At 33.5% G+C, this 17,119-nt stretch overlaps 1 protein-coding gene and 1 pseudogene across 1 annotated transcript in view; one reads left to right on the forward strand and one right to left on the reverse strand.

Moving 5' to 3' along the window:
• The window catches only part of LOC105203917 (phospholipid scramblase 2), a 129,500-nt gene that overhangs the window by 101,399 nt on the left and 10,982 nt on the right, over positions 1-17,119 (forward strand). Inside the window, exon 3 of the mRNA XM_039453970.1 lies at positions 15,620-15,739. Coding sequence (XP_039309904.1) covers positions 15,646-15,739 — 94 coding nt within the window. The 5' untranslated portion in view covers positions 15,620-15,645. The remainder of the gene's footprint in view (positions 1-15,619; positions 15,740-17,119) is intronic.
• On the reverse strand, positions 7,847-10,295 carry LOC113004265 (annotated as a pseudogene).

Genomic DNA, 17,119 nt, shown 5'->3' on the forward strand with positions numbered 1-17,119 from the left:
CGTTTTGGAATATATTGCAAATATTAAAAAAAATGAGTCGTGGTGCATATTGTATTGTAAAAAACTGTCACTCTAATAAATTCAATAATTCAAATTTATCATTTCTAAGTTTGCCAAAAGATCCTTCTATGTAAGTTATAAATTAATTAACATTAATTTTTAAAAAAAGTGTAATAGTTATAATGTGTATAGCTAATACATCTTTATTATATTTTCAATATTTTAAAGATCTAGGAAATGGGTAGCAAATCGCTTAGATTTATTAGAAGATGAATTATATATAAGAAAAAACTACAGAATGTGTAGCAACCACTTCTCAGAAAAAGATTTTAAATCAGTTTATCCACGAAGATTGCTGTGGCCAAACTTAATTCCATCATTAAATATGCCAAGTAAGTATGATAATATGACATAATTAAGGAATTACTGGAAATTACAAAAAATATAATTTATTATTGGAACTCTATAGATTTATTATCTTCCCAATGTGATGTAAATCTTGCACATGATAATTATTCAGCCATAAATATAGCAGGTATATAACTTTCAGCATTTATAATCTTCCGTCTCATAATATAAATTTGCAAATTGGTAGAATGTTAAGAAATTCAATCGGTAAAAAATTTTTTATATATAATTATATATAGTTAATTATATAAATTATATAGTTATACGTAATTATGTATCAAAACATGTCCATATATATTAAAATAAATATAATTATGTATAATTATATATAATTATGCGTGATTTGCATATAAAATTATATAAAATTATATATAATTATATATAATTTTATATAATTTTATATAAAAATCATATATAATTATACTTAATTATGTACAATTACATATAATTATATCCCACATAGCACGTAATATTGCTGTGATATCACAGTAATATCACTTTTTCAAGTGATATGTAATATTTATGAGATATTGCAGTATTACTGTGATATTACTGCAATATTACGTGTTATGTGGGATATAATTATATGTAATCGTACATAATTAAGTATAATTATATATGATTTTTATATAAAATTATATATAATGATATATAATTTTATATGCAAATCACGCATAATTATATTTATTTTAATATATATGGACATGTTTTGATACATAATTACGTATAACTATATAATTATATAATTAACTATATATAATTATATATAAAAAATTTTTTTATATATTTTAAATTTTAATTATATATAAAAATCATGCATAATTATATATAATTATATATTTTATATATATATATATATATATATATACAGGGTGTATGATAATGGTTGTCCCCACGTTTTACTGTAGAAGTTGATTTACCGACTTGCACTTGTAATTAGTCTTAAACGCTCCTTAGATGGCAGATGCTTTGGCACAGGACCGAGTTACATTTACATACAGGCCCCTGGTGAAACTTTTTCTCAGATTTTTTCGTATCATTTTTCAGAGGATGTGTATAATTTTTTATAAAACGTTATAAAATCTAAAAAGTAAAAAAAGTATTTTTTTTAAATTGTGAAATGAGAAATCTCAGAATATTTCAGAATTCACATGTATAAAGAGTTCTAAGAATAGACGTAGACTTTTTAAGTATTTCTAATTGTAAGTATTTTCGAAAAATGTTCCAATTCGTATAAAAATTAAGAGAAAAATTTTAACCAGGGATGTTTTCGGGAAAAATATGATAAAATATAAAACAAATTTTTATAATTATGGAATCGTTTTGAGAAGTTATAAATTTTTTATTTCTTGTTGAAAAAAAATGTAAGAAAATATTAGACAATCTAAAGAATTTCACATAATTTCACATGCGATCATTCTGAGAAACTATGAAATTTATTATTTTATATTATTTGGGAAAAGTGTTAAGAAATATTAGATAATCTGAACAATTTTTCGGAATTTATAATAGGATTGTTCTGATCGAGATATTATATTTTACGTTTTGGTGAAAAAAATGTGAGAAAATTTGAAAAAAATTTTTCATAAGTTCACATAATTACTTACGAATTGTTAACATGAAAAATTATGAGAATTTTATAAAAAATTATGAGAAAAGTTTTTACTAGGGAAAGCTGTGCATGGTTAGTTATATTACATTTATTACTAAGATTACTACTTCTATTTATTAATCAGATTAATAAATAAATATAGTAAACAGGAGATATATATTTAACAAACGGGGAAGAGTACAAGCGTAGAGTTGCACGCTTTCGAGGAGCTAAAGAGGAGACTTGTGAAGACACCTATCTTGGCAATTTATGATCCACGTGACTCTACGGAGTTACATTACTTACATTGCGACACAAGCAGTTACGGTTTTGGAGCCGTGCTCATGCAAAGAAAGTCTGATCTTAGATTACACCCAGTATTCTATTTCTCTAAGCGCACTACGACGGTAGAAAGCCGCTACCATAGTTTCAAGCTGGAGACATTGGCGATAATTTACGCGTTAAATCGTTTTCAAATTTATTTAGTAGGGATCCTGCATGAGCTTCGAGCCATGGATGTTTGGCTTGGCCGTCGATGTTGATGCATGGCCGCGGTAGCCCCACGATTTTTTTCCCTTTGGATTATCATAATGGATCCACTTTTCATCGCCGGTTACAATACGATGCAGAAAACCCTTCCGTTTTTGCCGTTGGAGCAACTGTTCGCACGCGAAAAAACGCCGTTCGACGTCTCTCAGCTTTAATTCGTATGGCACCCAGTGTCCACGCTTTTGGATCATTTCCATGGTTTTCAAACGATGTGAAATAGCTTGTTGAGTCACGCCCAATGAGTCTGCAAGCTCCTGTTGCGTTTGAGATGAATCTTCATTCAGTAATGTTTCCAATTGTGCGTCTTCAAACTTTTTCACCTGTCCGGGACGCTCCTTGTCTTCTACGCCGAAATCACCACTTTTGAAGCGTTGGAACCATTCTCGACACGTTCTTTCACTAATGGAAGCCTCACCATAAATTTTTACAATCATTCGACGCGCCTCAGCCGCAGATTTTTTCGAATTGAAGGCAAAAAGCAAAACTTCCCGCAAATGACGCTTATTGGGCACAAATTTCGACATTTTCGATCACAAAAAAACATATAACGCCGATAAAAATTCACAACTGCAATGATAAGGAATTGTTGCCAGATGCCCAACCTTACATTTAAAATTTTTGATCTAACGTTTGGCGCCAGCATTTACCGCTGGCGCCATCTACTGGAAAACGGCGGTTTTCAATTTGTACTCCTAATAACTCAGGTAATACGATACAGCGTTGAGTTGTCATAAATCATAAAGGTACTAGAGAGAGTTACGCCCAACATTTTTCAGCCCTACTGAAACCCAACTCAACTTGGATTATCGTAAACCCCCAATGATGCAAGAAACGTGTTCGATCCGCCAGCCGTTAGGCTCAATGCACACAGCACGCGTTATGCCTCGTGCTCACAGGACGCGGCAAGGCTTGCCGCGCGGCGGAAGTTGGCATGGTAGCCAATCATGAAGTTGAACTCGATCTAACTTTTGCCGCGAGGCGGAAATTACATCCAGGCGAACGAGACGTTGATTGGCTATCGAAATATTCCTTAGCCAACTTCTGCCGCGCGGCAAGCCTTACCGCGTCCTGTGGGCACGAGGCATTACGCGTGGCGAGGTAGCCAATCATTTTTTCGCTTTTGGAAAAAAATAAGAATGCAAAAGAATGATTGGCTATCCGCCAATACGCGTAACGCGTTAACGCGTCCTGTGTACATTGAGCCTAACGGCTGGCGGATCGAACACGTTTCTTGCATCATTGTAGTTTAAACGCTTCTCGAGTAAAAATCTTCTCGTTTTGTGTGTGCACGCTATACTCGAAGAAAGAACGATCAATTCCTCGTGGTTGCAAAACCGGAAGCCAGGACTCGAATATCGAGCTAGTTATTCACAATACCATCACGAGCTTCCTGGTGGAAAGTTACTCTCAGGTCAGTGATTGTCTGGATCGCAAGGATCTTGCAGACGTTCCAGTAGCGGGTTTCTGTAACTCTTTAACGACAGCTAGGGATATCGTTACGTGTCGTTGCGCAGTTTTTCTACCATGTATAATATCTGCACAACGACACTTTAACGATACCGAATTGTCGCTAAGGAGTTACAGAATTCTGCTACAGATAACAAAATGCACGCATAGTGAGTTCGCGTAGCGCGCAGGCCGTGCGGATTATCCGCACGGTGGGAGCTCACGGTATTCGACAGATGCGTCATCATATTAGAATCATATCGGTTGCACGCGTGCGGTACCCATGCGTGCGAGCGATATGAGCCTCAAATGCGTTCTCCAAATGAGACTCATATTGCTCGCATACATGCATACGGCACTCAAAAATTGTAATCTTTTTTTTCATGTTCCAATCAGCACACAATATTTAAAAAATCCCACACAGCACCGAGTCGACTATTAGTCGGTAGGAGTCTAAAGTCGACTTCAAATTCACAATAAATGTCAACTTATAGTCGACTAAAAGTCGACAAATGACCCGAAAAGAGTCGACCAAAAATCAGCCTTTATAGTCGACTTTATGTGATTGTAAATCGACATTTTTTTTGAGATTATGTTGATTAAATTGACTTTAAGTCGACTTCATGGCGACTATAAGTCGACATTATTTTTAAGGTTATGGCGACTAGGTCGACTTTTAGTCGGCAATAAGTCGACTTGTAATTAATTTGAAATAATCTAATATACATTTATCACCAAATTTTTATTCTCATAATGACTTTTATCAAAAAATTAATTTTATATTTTAAATATTTAATATATATTATATACATTGAAAATAGTAAAATTAAATTTTTGACAAATGTCATTATGAAAATAAAAATTTGGTAGTAAATATACAAATGTAAGTGGCTAAAATAAAATAGGGAAAGACAGAACAAGAGTTATTTGTTTATAGTATTTAATATTATTCAGAAAAAATATAAATGTTTTATATTACATTTTAATATATATTAGATAAAATATAGTTCAAAACAAAATTCAATGTACATCAGGTACATATACATATAATACATACACGTAAATTAAAAACTCATTCGAATCATTCATTTTCTAGAAAATGAAAAAAAAATATACAATGAAGTGAAATAGAAGGAGACGATGTGTTGTTACTTTTTCTCTCACTACAGTTGAACAAACAGAAATGTTCAATAACAGATTGGACGATATTAATGTTTGACAATTTTTATCTTATCATATACAAATTAAAGGTTTTATGATAACAGTAAGCTAACGTTAACTTAGTCAAATTTGCGACAATTTAACGGAAACTTAAACGAATTATTAATTTTCTAGAAAATGAAAAAAAAACGTACAACGAAATGAAATAGAACCGGACGATGTGTCGTTGTTACCAAACTTTTCTTTCACTACATCGTAGTTTATTTTATAATCAAGGAGAATTATCATCTTGCATTAAATATGAAAATCTAATCTTTAAAAGATGAGACATGTTTATACGAACTCTCATTATTATGCCAATTTATTGTTATAAAAATTTTCTTGAGAATTATCTAAAAAGACCTATTCTCTGAGGAAACCAGACAACGGCCCAGTTGCGAATCTAAAGAAGCTCATTTAATTAACAATAAAACTCTTAAAACTTCGATTTCAACGTTAATCTATAAAAATCACAAATTGTACACTGTTAACCGCGATTAGCGCTTAAATTAGTAAGCAAAATACTTTTGCAATATCTTATTAATTTTCTTCTCTTACTTCATTCAAACTCGTTTAAGATCAGGAGAAACGCTGTTAAATATGGACCAATATATTTTTTTTTATCAAGTATTTCTTTCTAATTTTCTTTTTTTACCATTATCTTTCTTGCTGTTTGTAATTAATATCTATAGATCCCCTTGATCTAATTTTTGTTAACCAGTTATATACATTACACCGCACTTTTTGTCTCCGCGTACATATATACAATATCGGAAAGAAACAAACAAGACATGAATGTAGGTGTATTACTAACACCAGTAAATGACTATTATTTAACAAGATAGGTCTAACTTTGTACAGATTTAATTAAAATAACTGTGTTTATTAAAATATAAATTAATTGCAAGTAAATGTAGTTAGGTAAAAGAAATGTATTTCATTTTAACAATTGTATCTGTAACAAAAATTTACTAGAAGCAAAATAAATATTAAAAGAAATAATTTTAACATTAAATATTATTGAAGAAATTAAAATCAATCTTTTTTAGAATTGTATAAAACTAAAATGTCATTTTTGTTCATTGACTGGGATGCAGAGATCCTACGTAAATGCAGATAAGAAAAAGAAACGAAAAAAAGAGAACTTAAAACTTCGTGTTAAGTCAAGAAAAGGAAATCGAACGAAAATTGTTTAGACAGATCGCTTAGAGTCGCTCGCGCGTGTATTGCGACAAGGCGCGCGATTGCGCAAATTATTACTTTTTTCTCTTCCTTGTCTCTTTCCCTCGTCCTCATACGAATTCACGACGCGAGAATCGGCAACGCAAGTCGCAGTATAGGATCGTGAGACGCAAATCGCGACATTACATTATGCGCACATACATCAACGTATATATAATATTAATTGTAATAATTATTAGAATTAATTATAATAATTATAATAATAATTATTAATGTTTAGCCTATCCCGTTTTGTGTGTCCTGTGTGTGTGTGCGTGCGTACGTGCGTGCGTGCGCGCGCGTGCGTGCGTGTGTATAGTAAACATGTGTATATAATATACATACATAGAATATATTTTACTACATTGTTGGAGAGTGGCGGCGAAGCGAGACCCGGAGAACTACGCGCGGTTTGTAAAAGAAAACTATATATATATATATATATATATACTACTGTGTCCAAAAAGTAAGGTGACATTGCATTTATTTCGAAAATTCTTTATTTATTCTTGCATATCAATTTCGTCCCCTTCAAAGTAATCCCCCCCCTGATATAATACACTTATTCCAACGGATTTTCCAATCTTCGAAACAGTTGTAATAATCGATTTCAGGAATGGCCTTTAGCTCCTTCTTCGCAGCGGCTTGAATCTCTTCTATCGACTCGAAACGGTGTCCCGTGATTTTTTAACCAAAAACTCGACTAATATCGTTCCACAACCACCGTATTCACCTGATTTGGCTCCATGCGACTTCTGGCTCCATGCTATTCAGCAAACTCAAGCGGCCGCTCCAGGGACACCGTTTCGAGATGTCACCGCTGCGAAGAAGGAGCTAAAGGCCATTCCTGAAATCGATTATTACAACTGTTTCGAAGATTGGAAAATCCGTTGGAATAAGTGTATTATATCAGGGGGGGATTACTTTGAAGGGGACGAAATTGATTTGCAAGAATAAATAAAGAATTTTCGAAATAAATGCAATGTCACCTTACTTTTTGGACACAGTAGTATATATATATATATATATATATATATATATATACACTACACACACATATAATCCGTGTATCGCCTCTTGTATATTCTATCCTTAATGAAACGCGCCTTAAGACTCGTCTAGAGAACGTGTGCAAATTGAAACGATCCACACCGCCCCAATCTGGCGCGTCCGGTTTTTTAAATTTAATTATCTTGGACGTTGCTCATATAACAGTGAAAAGAATTGTTAATTTGACCAAACTTTTTAACTTAATTACCATCCCTTGCATTATTTCAAGAAATGTTTCAAAAATTTATATCAAATTATTTATTAATAATGTCAAATTTAATAAATTATGTTTATAGTTAAAGTAAAGCATTTTTGTGCAAATTTTTATATAATGAAAATTAAAATGATAACTACCGTATATCTATAAAATGATAAATTATACATACTTTTATATCATGCAAAAAACTATATTGCAGACTCTTCAATATATCTGAATCAGTATCAGTTGAACAAACAGAAATGTTCAATAACAAATTGGACGTTATTAATGTTCGACTATCTTGTCATATACAAATTAAAAGGCTTATAATAATAGTAAGTTTACGTTAACATCAGGTTACGTTAACAACAATAAATTTACTTGTTTAATCCTCTTTTTCTGTCGCCGGATTGTCTCAACCACTCTTGTATACATTCTTCTACTTCAGTAATTGTAGTAGTATCCTTTTTCTTCAAAATAATTGCTGCAAATGTAATAATTGGATCTTGTTAAAATATATGTTAACATGACATGAAGTAGTTCTACAAAATATCTTATTTGAATTGTATTTAATGTTAAAAAATGTTTGTTTAAATACAATTCAGTGCAACTACAAAGAATCAAGAAAAATATTAAAATTATATACCAATTATCATGTCGGCCAGTTTAGATTTTTTGAACGATAACCTTTTTTTTTACCTGTCCACGTATACGCAGCTACTTCATATCCAAGAGTTTCCAGCATTATATTTTTTATAACTTTGGCTACAGTATCCCCGCCAAACTGCGCCATTTTTTTTATCTGTAACAAAAACAATATTTTCTATTATATAATACATACATTATTTTATTGCACAATTTCTTCAATTTATTTTTTTCTAAATATTAACGTTAGCTTACTGTTATCATAAGCATTTTAACAAGATACTTATAAATTGTCGCCGAACATTAATGTCTTCCAATCTGTTATTGAATGTTTCCGTTTGTTCAACTGTTGTGAGTGGAAAACGCGGTAATAACGACATATCTTGTTCCATTTTATTTCGTTGATGAACATTTTTTTCATTTTCTAGAAAATAAATAATCCTATTAAGTTTTCTTTCAATCATCCCAAATTTTACTAAGCAATTTTTGCGGCATTTTTCTATACAACAAAAGAAATATATAAAAGTAAATAATTAAAAATTAACCTGCAAAAATGCAACTAAAATTTGTTATTTATTATATTATGGAACTTGAGGAAAGTATATAAAATCACATAGATAATACAAGCATGAAGACCTAGCTACGACCGTAGTAGGCAGTCTTGTTGAATTTGTGTTGATACAGCAACGGCCAAAATATCTCTCTCTATTATTTCAAATATTTAGTCTTGATACAGTTATAGGTTGAAAACAAAAAAATAGTACCAAGAGATGAAATTGATGATTAGATAATAATGATAACAACCATGTAATAAAAATTCACTTATTTAAAATATTGCAAGTGAAGAATTTGTTTAAAAAAAAATATTTCCAGTTAAAATCGCGATATTGTTCTCATTTTAGTTATAGCTTTTCAAGGATCTCTAATTTATTCAATGTGCAGTTTGATCTTGAAGATGTATATAAAATTGCATAATAAAATATTAACACCAAGATCCAGCTATAAGTGAATACATAATAACTAAATATATATAGTGACAAAATGAAATAAAACTTACCACAACAAAACGAGTGCTGCAATGTCAATGAATTTTCAATATTTTTGTTGTTTTGGATATTTAATTTTAATGCATTACTGCTTGTGGAACGACGAATAATTTGTTGTGACACAATTGTTGGTCGAACTGTTACGTTTCCTGTAATTGAAAGAAATATATCGTTTACAGTATTGATATTGCAGTGATACAAATAGAACATTATAAATAATCGGATAAATTTGTATAGTCTTATTTTGGCAATAAAACAGAAGGAAAGAATGAAAAGAGAAATTATTACTACAGTTACAATTAGTACATTACAATTAATAAATACTTAATAAAAATAACAGAATAGGAAATAGTTCAATTATGGACTAAAGGAAGGTTTGATAAAGAAAGGAGAAAAAAGATGGAGAATCAAGATAATCTAAGAAGAAATTTATAAAAAAGAGCAAATATTGATAAACAAAATTAAAGATCAAGGGTGGTCTATTTTAAATAATAGCTACGAGAAAGGAGGATGTTGGACGTATATAGAAGTACATGGAAGTACATTAATAAGTATAGAAAAAAAAAATAATAGATAAAAATATTCCTTCAAACTGCTGGAAGTAGTTTTATAGAATTATCAGGAAAGACATATATTAAATCTGAAGAAAGGAAAAGAGCATTTTTTATTCAGATACAAAAGCAGCAAGAGATACGAAAGGAAGAATAGGATATTTAATAAGATTGATGACAATAATTTGAAACCTACCTTTTACAACTTTTTGTTTTTCTTACTTCTCGAGTGTCATTTTTTGCATTTCTGAAAAGCAAGAGAATTATAAGATTTTTAATTAAATTGTTCGTATTTTTACCTAATAAACAAAAAAGAAATGATAATAAGATTTATAACAATTTATTTACAACAGTATTTATGTTTGCATCTATAAAATTTTTTTTTTTTCTTTTTTAAACAAAACAGATCTTTATTTGTAGAAAAATATATTCCGTATTCAATATATAAATATCAATGTACCTGTGTCATTACATGACGACTTATCTTTGTATACATTTAATGCATTTTCAAGACGGGTTCCGATAGCGCACGGTGCGATAGCCCACTAACCAATCATCTTGATTAATCTAACCCAATCTCGGAAAATCTCTAGGCATCTGCTATTGTGAGCGTGCTGTCGGGATGTGCGCTATCGGGACCCGCCGGCATTTTTATCTATAAAATTATTTTTCAATAATCCATTTACATCTATACAGTTATTATTTTCCAATATTGCATCAATATTGATCCCGGGTTCCAAAATATTGTTGACACTTTTGGTTGGCACGTTGGCTAAAGCCTCATTCATTGCTTTTATAGATCCGCATGCTATTCATAAATGTACATACAGATACAAATATTTACATTTATAACTTTCTAACTGACAATAATAGTGTTTTTGAGAGCAATGGGTTTTAACCCAACCCGAGTCAGATTAATGACGCCGTATGCTGGAATTATCCAATGAGAACGTAAAATAGAACATGTAACGTCATTAATCCGCCATGAATCGAGTTAGAATCCACTGCTCTCGAGAGCACTATAAGAAATTTGATTATTTATACAGTGTTCCTAAATTAAACATCAAGATGTCAACGACGTTTAGGGGAAAAATAAAAACAAAAAGTCCTGTAGATTTCTTTGCTTTTGCTGTTTTGAAAAATTGTAAAAACGCCTGATCCCGATAGCGCACATCTCGATAGCACACAAACTACTCACAATGGCAGATTCCTAGAGATTTTCTGTAGGTTGGGTAGATAAGTGAAGATGATTGGTTGGTGGGCTATCGGGATGTGCGCTATTGGAACCCTCCCGCTTGCTCAATTAACTGTGCACTTGAGTAGGTATCTGTAACATTTTTGCATTAATATAAATTTTACATTTTAATAAGTTATAAATAATACATGCAAATAGAGATAAAAAACGTACCATATAGACCAAAATGTTTATGAAATTTAAATTTGTTTCAATCATCATGTGATGATATTAGCTTCCGACAAGCTTGAGTCAGATTTTTTGTTGCAGGCATTTGAAAAGAAGACTGTTCAAAGTTAATTCAAATTCTTGGTACTGTTACACAGTAATTAGCATAAAGCAAAACATAGAATGTCATTCTGAAATATAAAATTAAAAAAACAATACATATACATATATGAATGAATGTGTGTGTGTGTGTGTGTGTGTGTTTGTGCGCGTGTGTGCGTGCGTGCGTGTGCGTATGCGTGTGTGTGTGTATACAAGGTGTCTAAAAAAAGGGTCACATATTTTTATAGTAGGTAGTATTGATTGAAACAAGAAGAAAAGGTCTAATTAACATGGGTCCTAAAACTAATATCTTTAAATATACAAGCTATTTTGTTATTTGAGCTCTTTGTCATTTTCTTATTAGTCGTGTCATCTTTAGAGTGTGTCTTCTGATATTTAGATTTGGTTCGCAATAAATTCTACAAGTCAAACGACATTGCGTAGGCCTTGACGAATGTCAGCAACCCTAGTAAACAAAAGAGTGTTTAGTACTGTTGCTATACGAGAGTTCGTCAGTACGAGATTAATCGTCTGACTCGTCTCTCTTTGTTTATTTTTTATTTTTTAAGGCACCTAAAAAAAGATATCCCTATTGTACCCCACTCTCCCCTACTCCTTTGTTCATTACATTCTAAAGATGACACAACTAATAAGAAAATGACAAAGAGCTCAAATAACAAAATATCTTGTATCTTTGAAGATATTAGTTTTAGGATCCATGTTAATTAGACCTTTTCTTCTGGTTTTGATCAATACTACCTGCTATCAAAATATGTGACCCTTTTTTTTAGACACCCTGTATATATATATATATATATTTAGACACCCTGTATATATATATATATATATATACACCCAGTCAACAAAATGTTACTACTGTGTCGGCAGGCTGGCGGCAGATTCGATCAAGACGTGTTGGCAGACTGAACTCAAGTGATCTCAAATTCTGTTTACGTTCTGTTGACTGAACCTGTTGATATTCTATGTAAGTGAAATGACAGCATCAGGCGAACACGCCGTGCTGCCAGCACATGACGCCAAATAGGTGGCAGAATTCGAACATAACATGCGCAACACAATCTGACGGCAGATTACTAGCATAAATCGAGCACCCCGTGCTGACAAGACTTGCTGTCACGCTGGCAGCAGAAATCAAGCATTTTTATTTAAAAATTTTTATTATAAAAAAATTTTATTTTTAGTTTTCTTGCAGATTTTATTCTTATTTTTATTATGAGTTAATCTAATTTGCATATATTCTATTTTACTAATTACGATTACGTATTATTTTACAATTGTTGAAAACGCATTGAGATCCGGCGGAATTTGAACCTAAGATTTCGGGACGATAATCTGATACTCTAATACTGAGCTAATCATACACTTGTGATATCGTTAATAAAAAGTTATATTTGAAGTAAAGCTGATTCAACAGGAAGAAATTTATCGTGATGCTTTGGTCCTATTTTCAATTCCAATTTTTTTGACTATTTTTGTTAGTCAGCCAATGGCCAGGAATGGGTTTTAATTATTTATATATGCGGGCAGATGCAGATAGAAATCTGGACACAATACATGCGGATAGATACAGATTCCTGTACGTAATCGCGGACAGGTGCAGATAGAAATTGCAGCGTATAGAATGCAAACAGAAACAGACAGAACATATACATAAAGAAATTGATTGGTCCAATAATTAAGCAAATGCATAAGAAAATGGATCAATCACTTTCTTTATGGATATGTTATTTATGCATGCAATTATGCAAGTTTGTTTGAATAGGCCCTTAATAAATTCATGAAGAGTGACGTCACATTTTAAAAATATGTAAAACAGCTCGGTTTGCTTGCTTTCTGCTGCCAGCGTGACGTCAGATCCTGCTAGCACAGAGTGCTCGATTTGTGCTAACAATCTGCCGTCAGATTGTATTGTACAGGTCTTGCTCTAATTCTGTCGTCTATCTGACATTAGGTGCTGTCAGCACGGCATGTTCGCGTGGTGCTGTCTGTCTGTCGCGTCGATCCTGCTCGTTTGTTATCGCCAATCTGACGCCAGGTCTTGTCAGCACACGGTGCTCGATTTCTGCTGCCAGTGTGTCGTCAGATTGTGTTGCGCAGGTTGTGTTTGATTTCTATCGCCAATCTGACAACAGTACTGTCAACACTATTTGCTCGATTTCTGCTGGAATTAAATGCCAACAGTTTCTGTGCTATTTCTGACAGCAGTTTGCTGATACCGCAGATATTAGAGTCTGTGTGAAATCTGTTGCCTTTCTAGCAACAGAAATTGATAGTAGACTCTCCGAATGATCTGTTCGTTCACGTTTGGTTGACGGGGTATACAGTAAAAAATTTGTGTTAAATTTAACACATCTTGCATGTCCCAAACGGTCCACCCAAATTTTTAAGTTAATTTTACGCAAGGCAAATATGTTAGTCAATTACATAAATATTATGTAATAAATTAACACAAAAAATGTAACACTAGCACATAATTTTGTAAACAAATTTAATGTCACATAGATACATTTATAATGTTAAATTTAACTGTAATAGTATGTTGTAGATCTCAGTGACATTTAACATATGAAATACACAATAAAAACAAAATGTGTCACTTTAATACATTTTACGTGTAATCTTTATAATCATTCTTTTCACATCTACATGCGTGTAAATGCACATTTTCACACATAAACTGTGTAGATTTTCAAGAAACGTATAGGTAAATCAAAAATAATAAAAAAATTTTTTTTACAGATCTTATTATTTTTATAGCTTATATCTGTATTCACTGTTTTGCATATAAGACTTTTTTATTTTACTAATTACAATTACGCATTATTTTACAATTTTTAAAAACGCATCGGTACGGCGGGATTCGAACCTAAGATCTTTAGAACAATAACTTAATACGCTAACACTGAGCTAATCGTACGTGATACTGTTAATAAAAAGTTATATTTAAAGTAAAATTGATTTAAATAAAAAGAAATTTGCGTCTTGAATACCGCGCGAATACACTCTTACTATCTGTTAATTATTTAGTCTTATTGTTAGATATTTTTAATATAAATTATATAAATAATTAAAACTTGTTGCTGCCCATGACCAGACCAATAAAGATAATAAAAAAATAACAATTACCGGAAATAGTACCGAAGCATAACAAAACATTGTAAAAAGCACGTTGCAAAAATCGACTTTGCAATTATTATAAACAAATTGTTAAAAATTGACTGTAGAGGAAAACTGATTGCGCCAATTGATTGGAAGAACAAGAAGTTCCTAGCAGAATAAATATAAAAATATACTTTCACCAATAACAACTACTTATTTATTTTTTTCAATGTTGCGGAGCTTTATGTGTAATTTCTGTGTGTAATCTTAGTGATGTGTTGTTTTTTTCTAAATGTGTTATTCAACGATTTATGCATTAATTATACACATATTATATGCGTTTGATTTAACATAATACATCTAATAACCACATCTGTTTTTACAGTATATGTCTATTTAACAGATGGCTACTGTTGCAGAAAGAAAATAACACAAATTATTTGTATAGTTTAACGTATAAAATGTGTAATTAATGGCACGGAACATATTTCTTCAGTAAAATTAACATTTATAATATCTTAAAATAACACGTATATGTTTTTCACTTATTAAAAAAAAATTTGTTTTAAAACTACATTAATTTTATGTTATTTATTTATTTACTTATAAATTGTGTTATTTAAACATCAAGAAATGTTGAACATCAATTCAACACAAAATTTCCAAATAACATAATCATATTATGTTAAAAGAACACTTGGATATGTTACAAATTCAACAAAAAGTTTTAACTAGGATTTATTTTAACACAAATACACAAATTTTTTTACTGTGTATATGTATATATATGTATATGTATACATGTGTGTGTGTGTGTGTGTGTGTGTGTGTGTGTGTGTGTGTGTGTGTGTGTGTGTGTGTGTGTGTGTGTGTGTGTGTGTGTGTGTGTGTGTGTGTGTGTGTGCGTGCGTGCGCGCGCGCGCGCGCGCGCGCGTGTGTATATTAGAGTTATTGTATGCTGATGTGCAATAAATATTTAGTGGTACTTTAATGACTGCACCTTTTTGTCTCACACGCAATATCACCACGCTAGCCCTACACCATTAAAGTCAATTGATCGTGCCAGTTTAGAGTTTGCTTTGTTCACAGGAAAGGTAGAAGCCGAAAGTAGAAAAATGTGCGACCAAAGGTACCAAGCACTTTATTCTCCGCTGTTGAGATTGAGGATACAGCCGCCAATTGTAACAGCTCCGCAAGCAAATGCATTAGGTAAAAGAACAGAACATTACTCCTTGACATTTAAGGCTGTGCTTGAGTACGCGCTAAGAAAATTGACCAGTCGCTTCTGTAGATTTAAGGTGCGTGACCCTAAAATCATGAATACACTGAATTTACGGATTTGTCCGGGGTCAGTAGCGCCCGTGAGGAACGATCTAATGGAAATTTTAGAAGCGACAATATCTCGTTCCGAAATCTTTATTTGAGAAGCAGTGTTGTGCAGTACCTAGATACTTGTATCTAGTTACTGTAACTAGGTACATTAAGGTACATTATTGAGGTACCCTGTACCTAGGTATTTTGTTTTTCTAGTTGTAACGACCGTACTTCGCGCACGGACGGTGCAGGAACGGGCGCGAAAGGTTGCCTGGAGGAATTAGACGTGTGTTTTAAGTTGGTAGATACACATACGTTTATTTCACGCGGTGAGTTTTACATTAATTCGGTACAATCACGGTTGCGGTTACTAGTACGCAGTACTATTAGCGGTACGAGGCTCTAGAAATCCGGAGTTGCGATCAGGCGGTGATCGAGACGCGGATCTTAATTAGCCATCTAAACGCGCAGACGGACGTGACACAGAAATTCGGTACTTATCGATATATACAAGTTTGGTATGGTAATCTATTTACAAAGGCTTGGGCGTACGCGGTACGGGAATCTATTTACACAGACTTCGGCGAGCGCACCTGTCGCGCGAGACGCGGTTCGCGGAACTTCGTCGGGTGTTTTTCTCCGAATCGCGGCGGTCTTGCTATTGTGACCGTGACGCTTGTGTGAGACGCGGTGCATGGTGCGGTGAGCGCGGCGCGTACATGGATCCGTGCGTTGTTGTCGGTTCGTCGCGCGGCCCGTCGCGAGGCGGTTAATACCGCAAGTGATCGCCGGAGGACACCCCCTCACGCCAAGTGCGCTTGGTGGAGGCACGGAGCACCGTACTCCCGTACGTGAGGTGGCGTCGGACTCGGAAGGCTGGTCTGATGGAAAATCGCCTTCGCGTCAAGTGACTTGACAGGGCCCAAGTTATTCTTGAGCCCAGGCCGACGAGTCGGGAAACGGAGTTAGGATCGGAGGCGAAAGCGGTTGCTAGCTAAGTGGCTTAGCGGAGACCGAGGCGCTCGATCTCGCTGGCAACCTAGGACTCCTAGTCGGCGGATCGGCCAGAAGCGGATAAGGTCCCTGCCTCCGGCGAGCGTCGCCTTATATACCCGAAGATCTAGGCGAGGGGATGTGCGGCGTATTACGGCGGAGCGGTCCGGCGGCAGCATCCCCGCCACTCGATCTCGGGTCTCTCGCTTCGGACCACGCGCGCAGAACGTGGCTGCGGACGGCGCGGGAACGAGAGCGCGTGCGCGCGAAGATGAGAGCGTG

Source organism: Solenopsis invicta, chromosome 10 (genome assembly GCF_016802725.1).
Source record: "Solenopsis invicta isolate M01_SB chromosome 10, UNIL_Sinv_3.0, whole genome shotgun sequence".
In the NCBI taxonomy this organism is placed as follows: domain Eukaryota; kingdom Metazoa; phylum Arthropoda; class Insecta; order Hymenoptera; family Formicidae; genus Solenopsis; species Solenopsis invicta.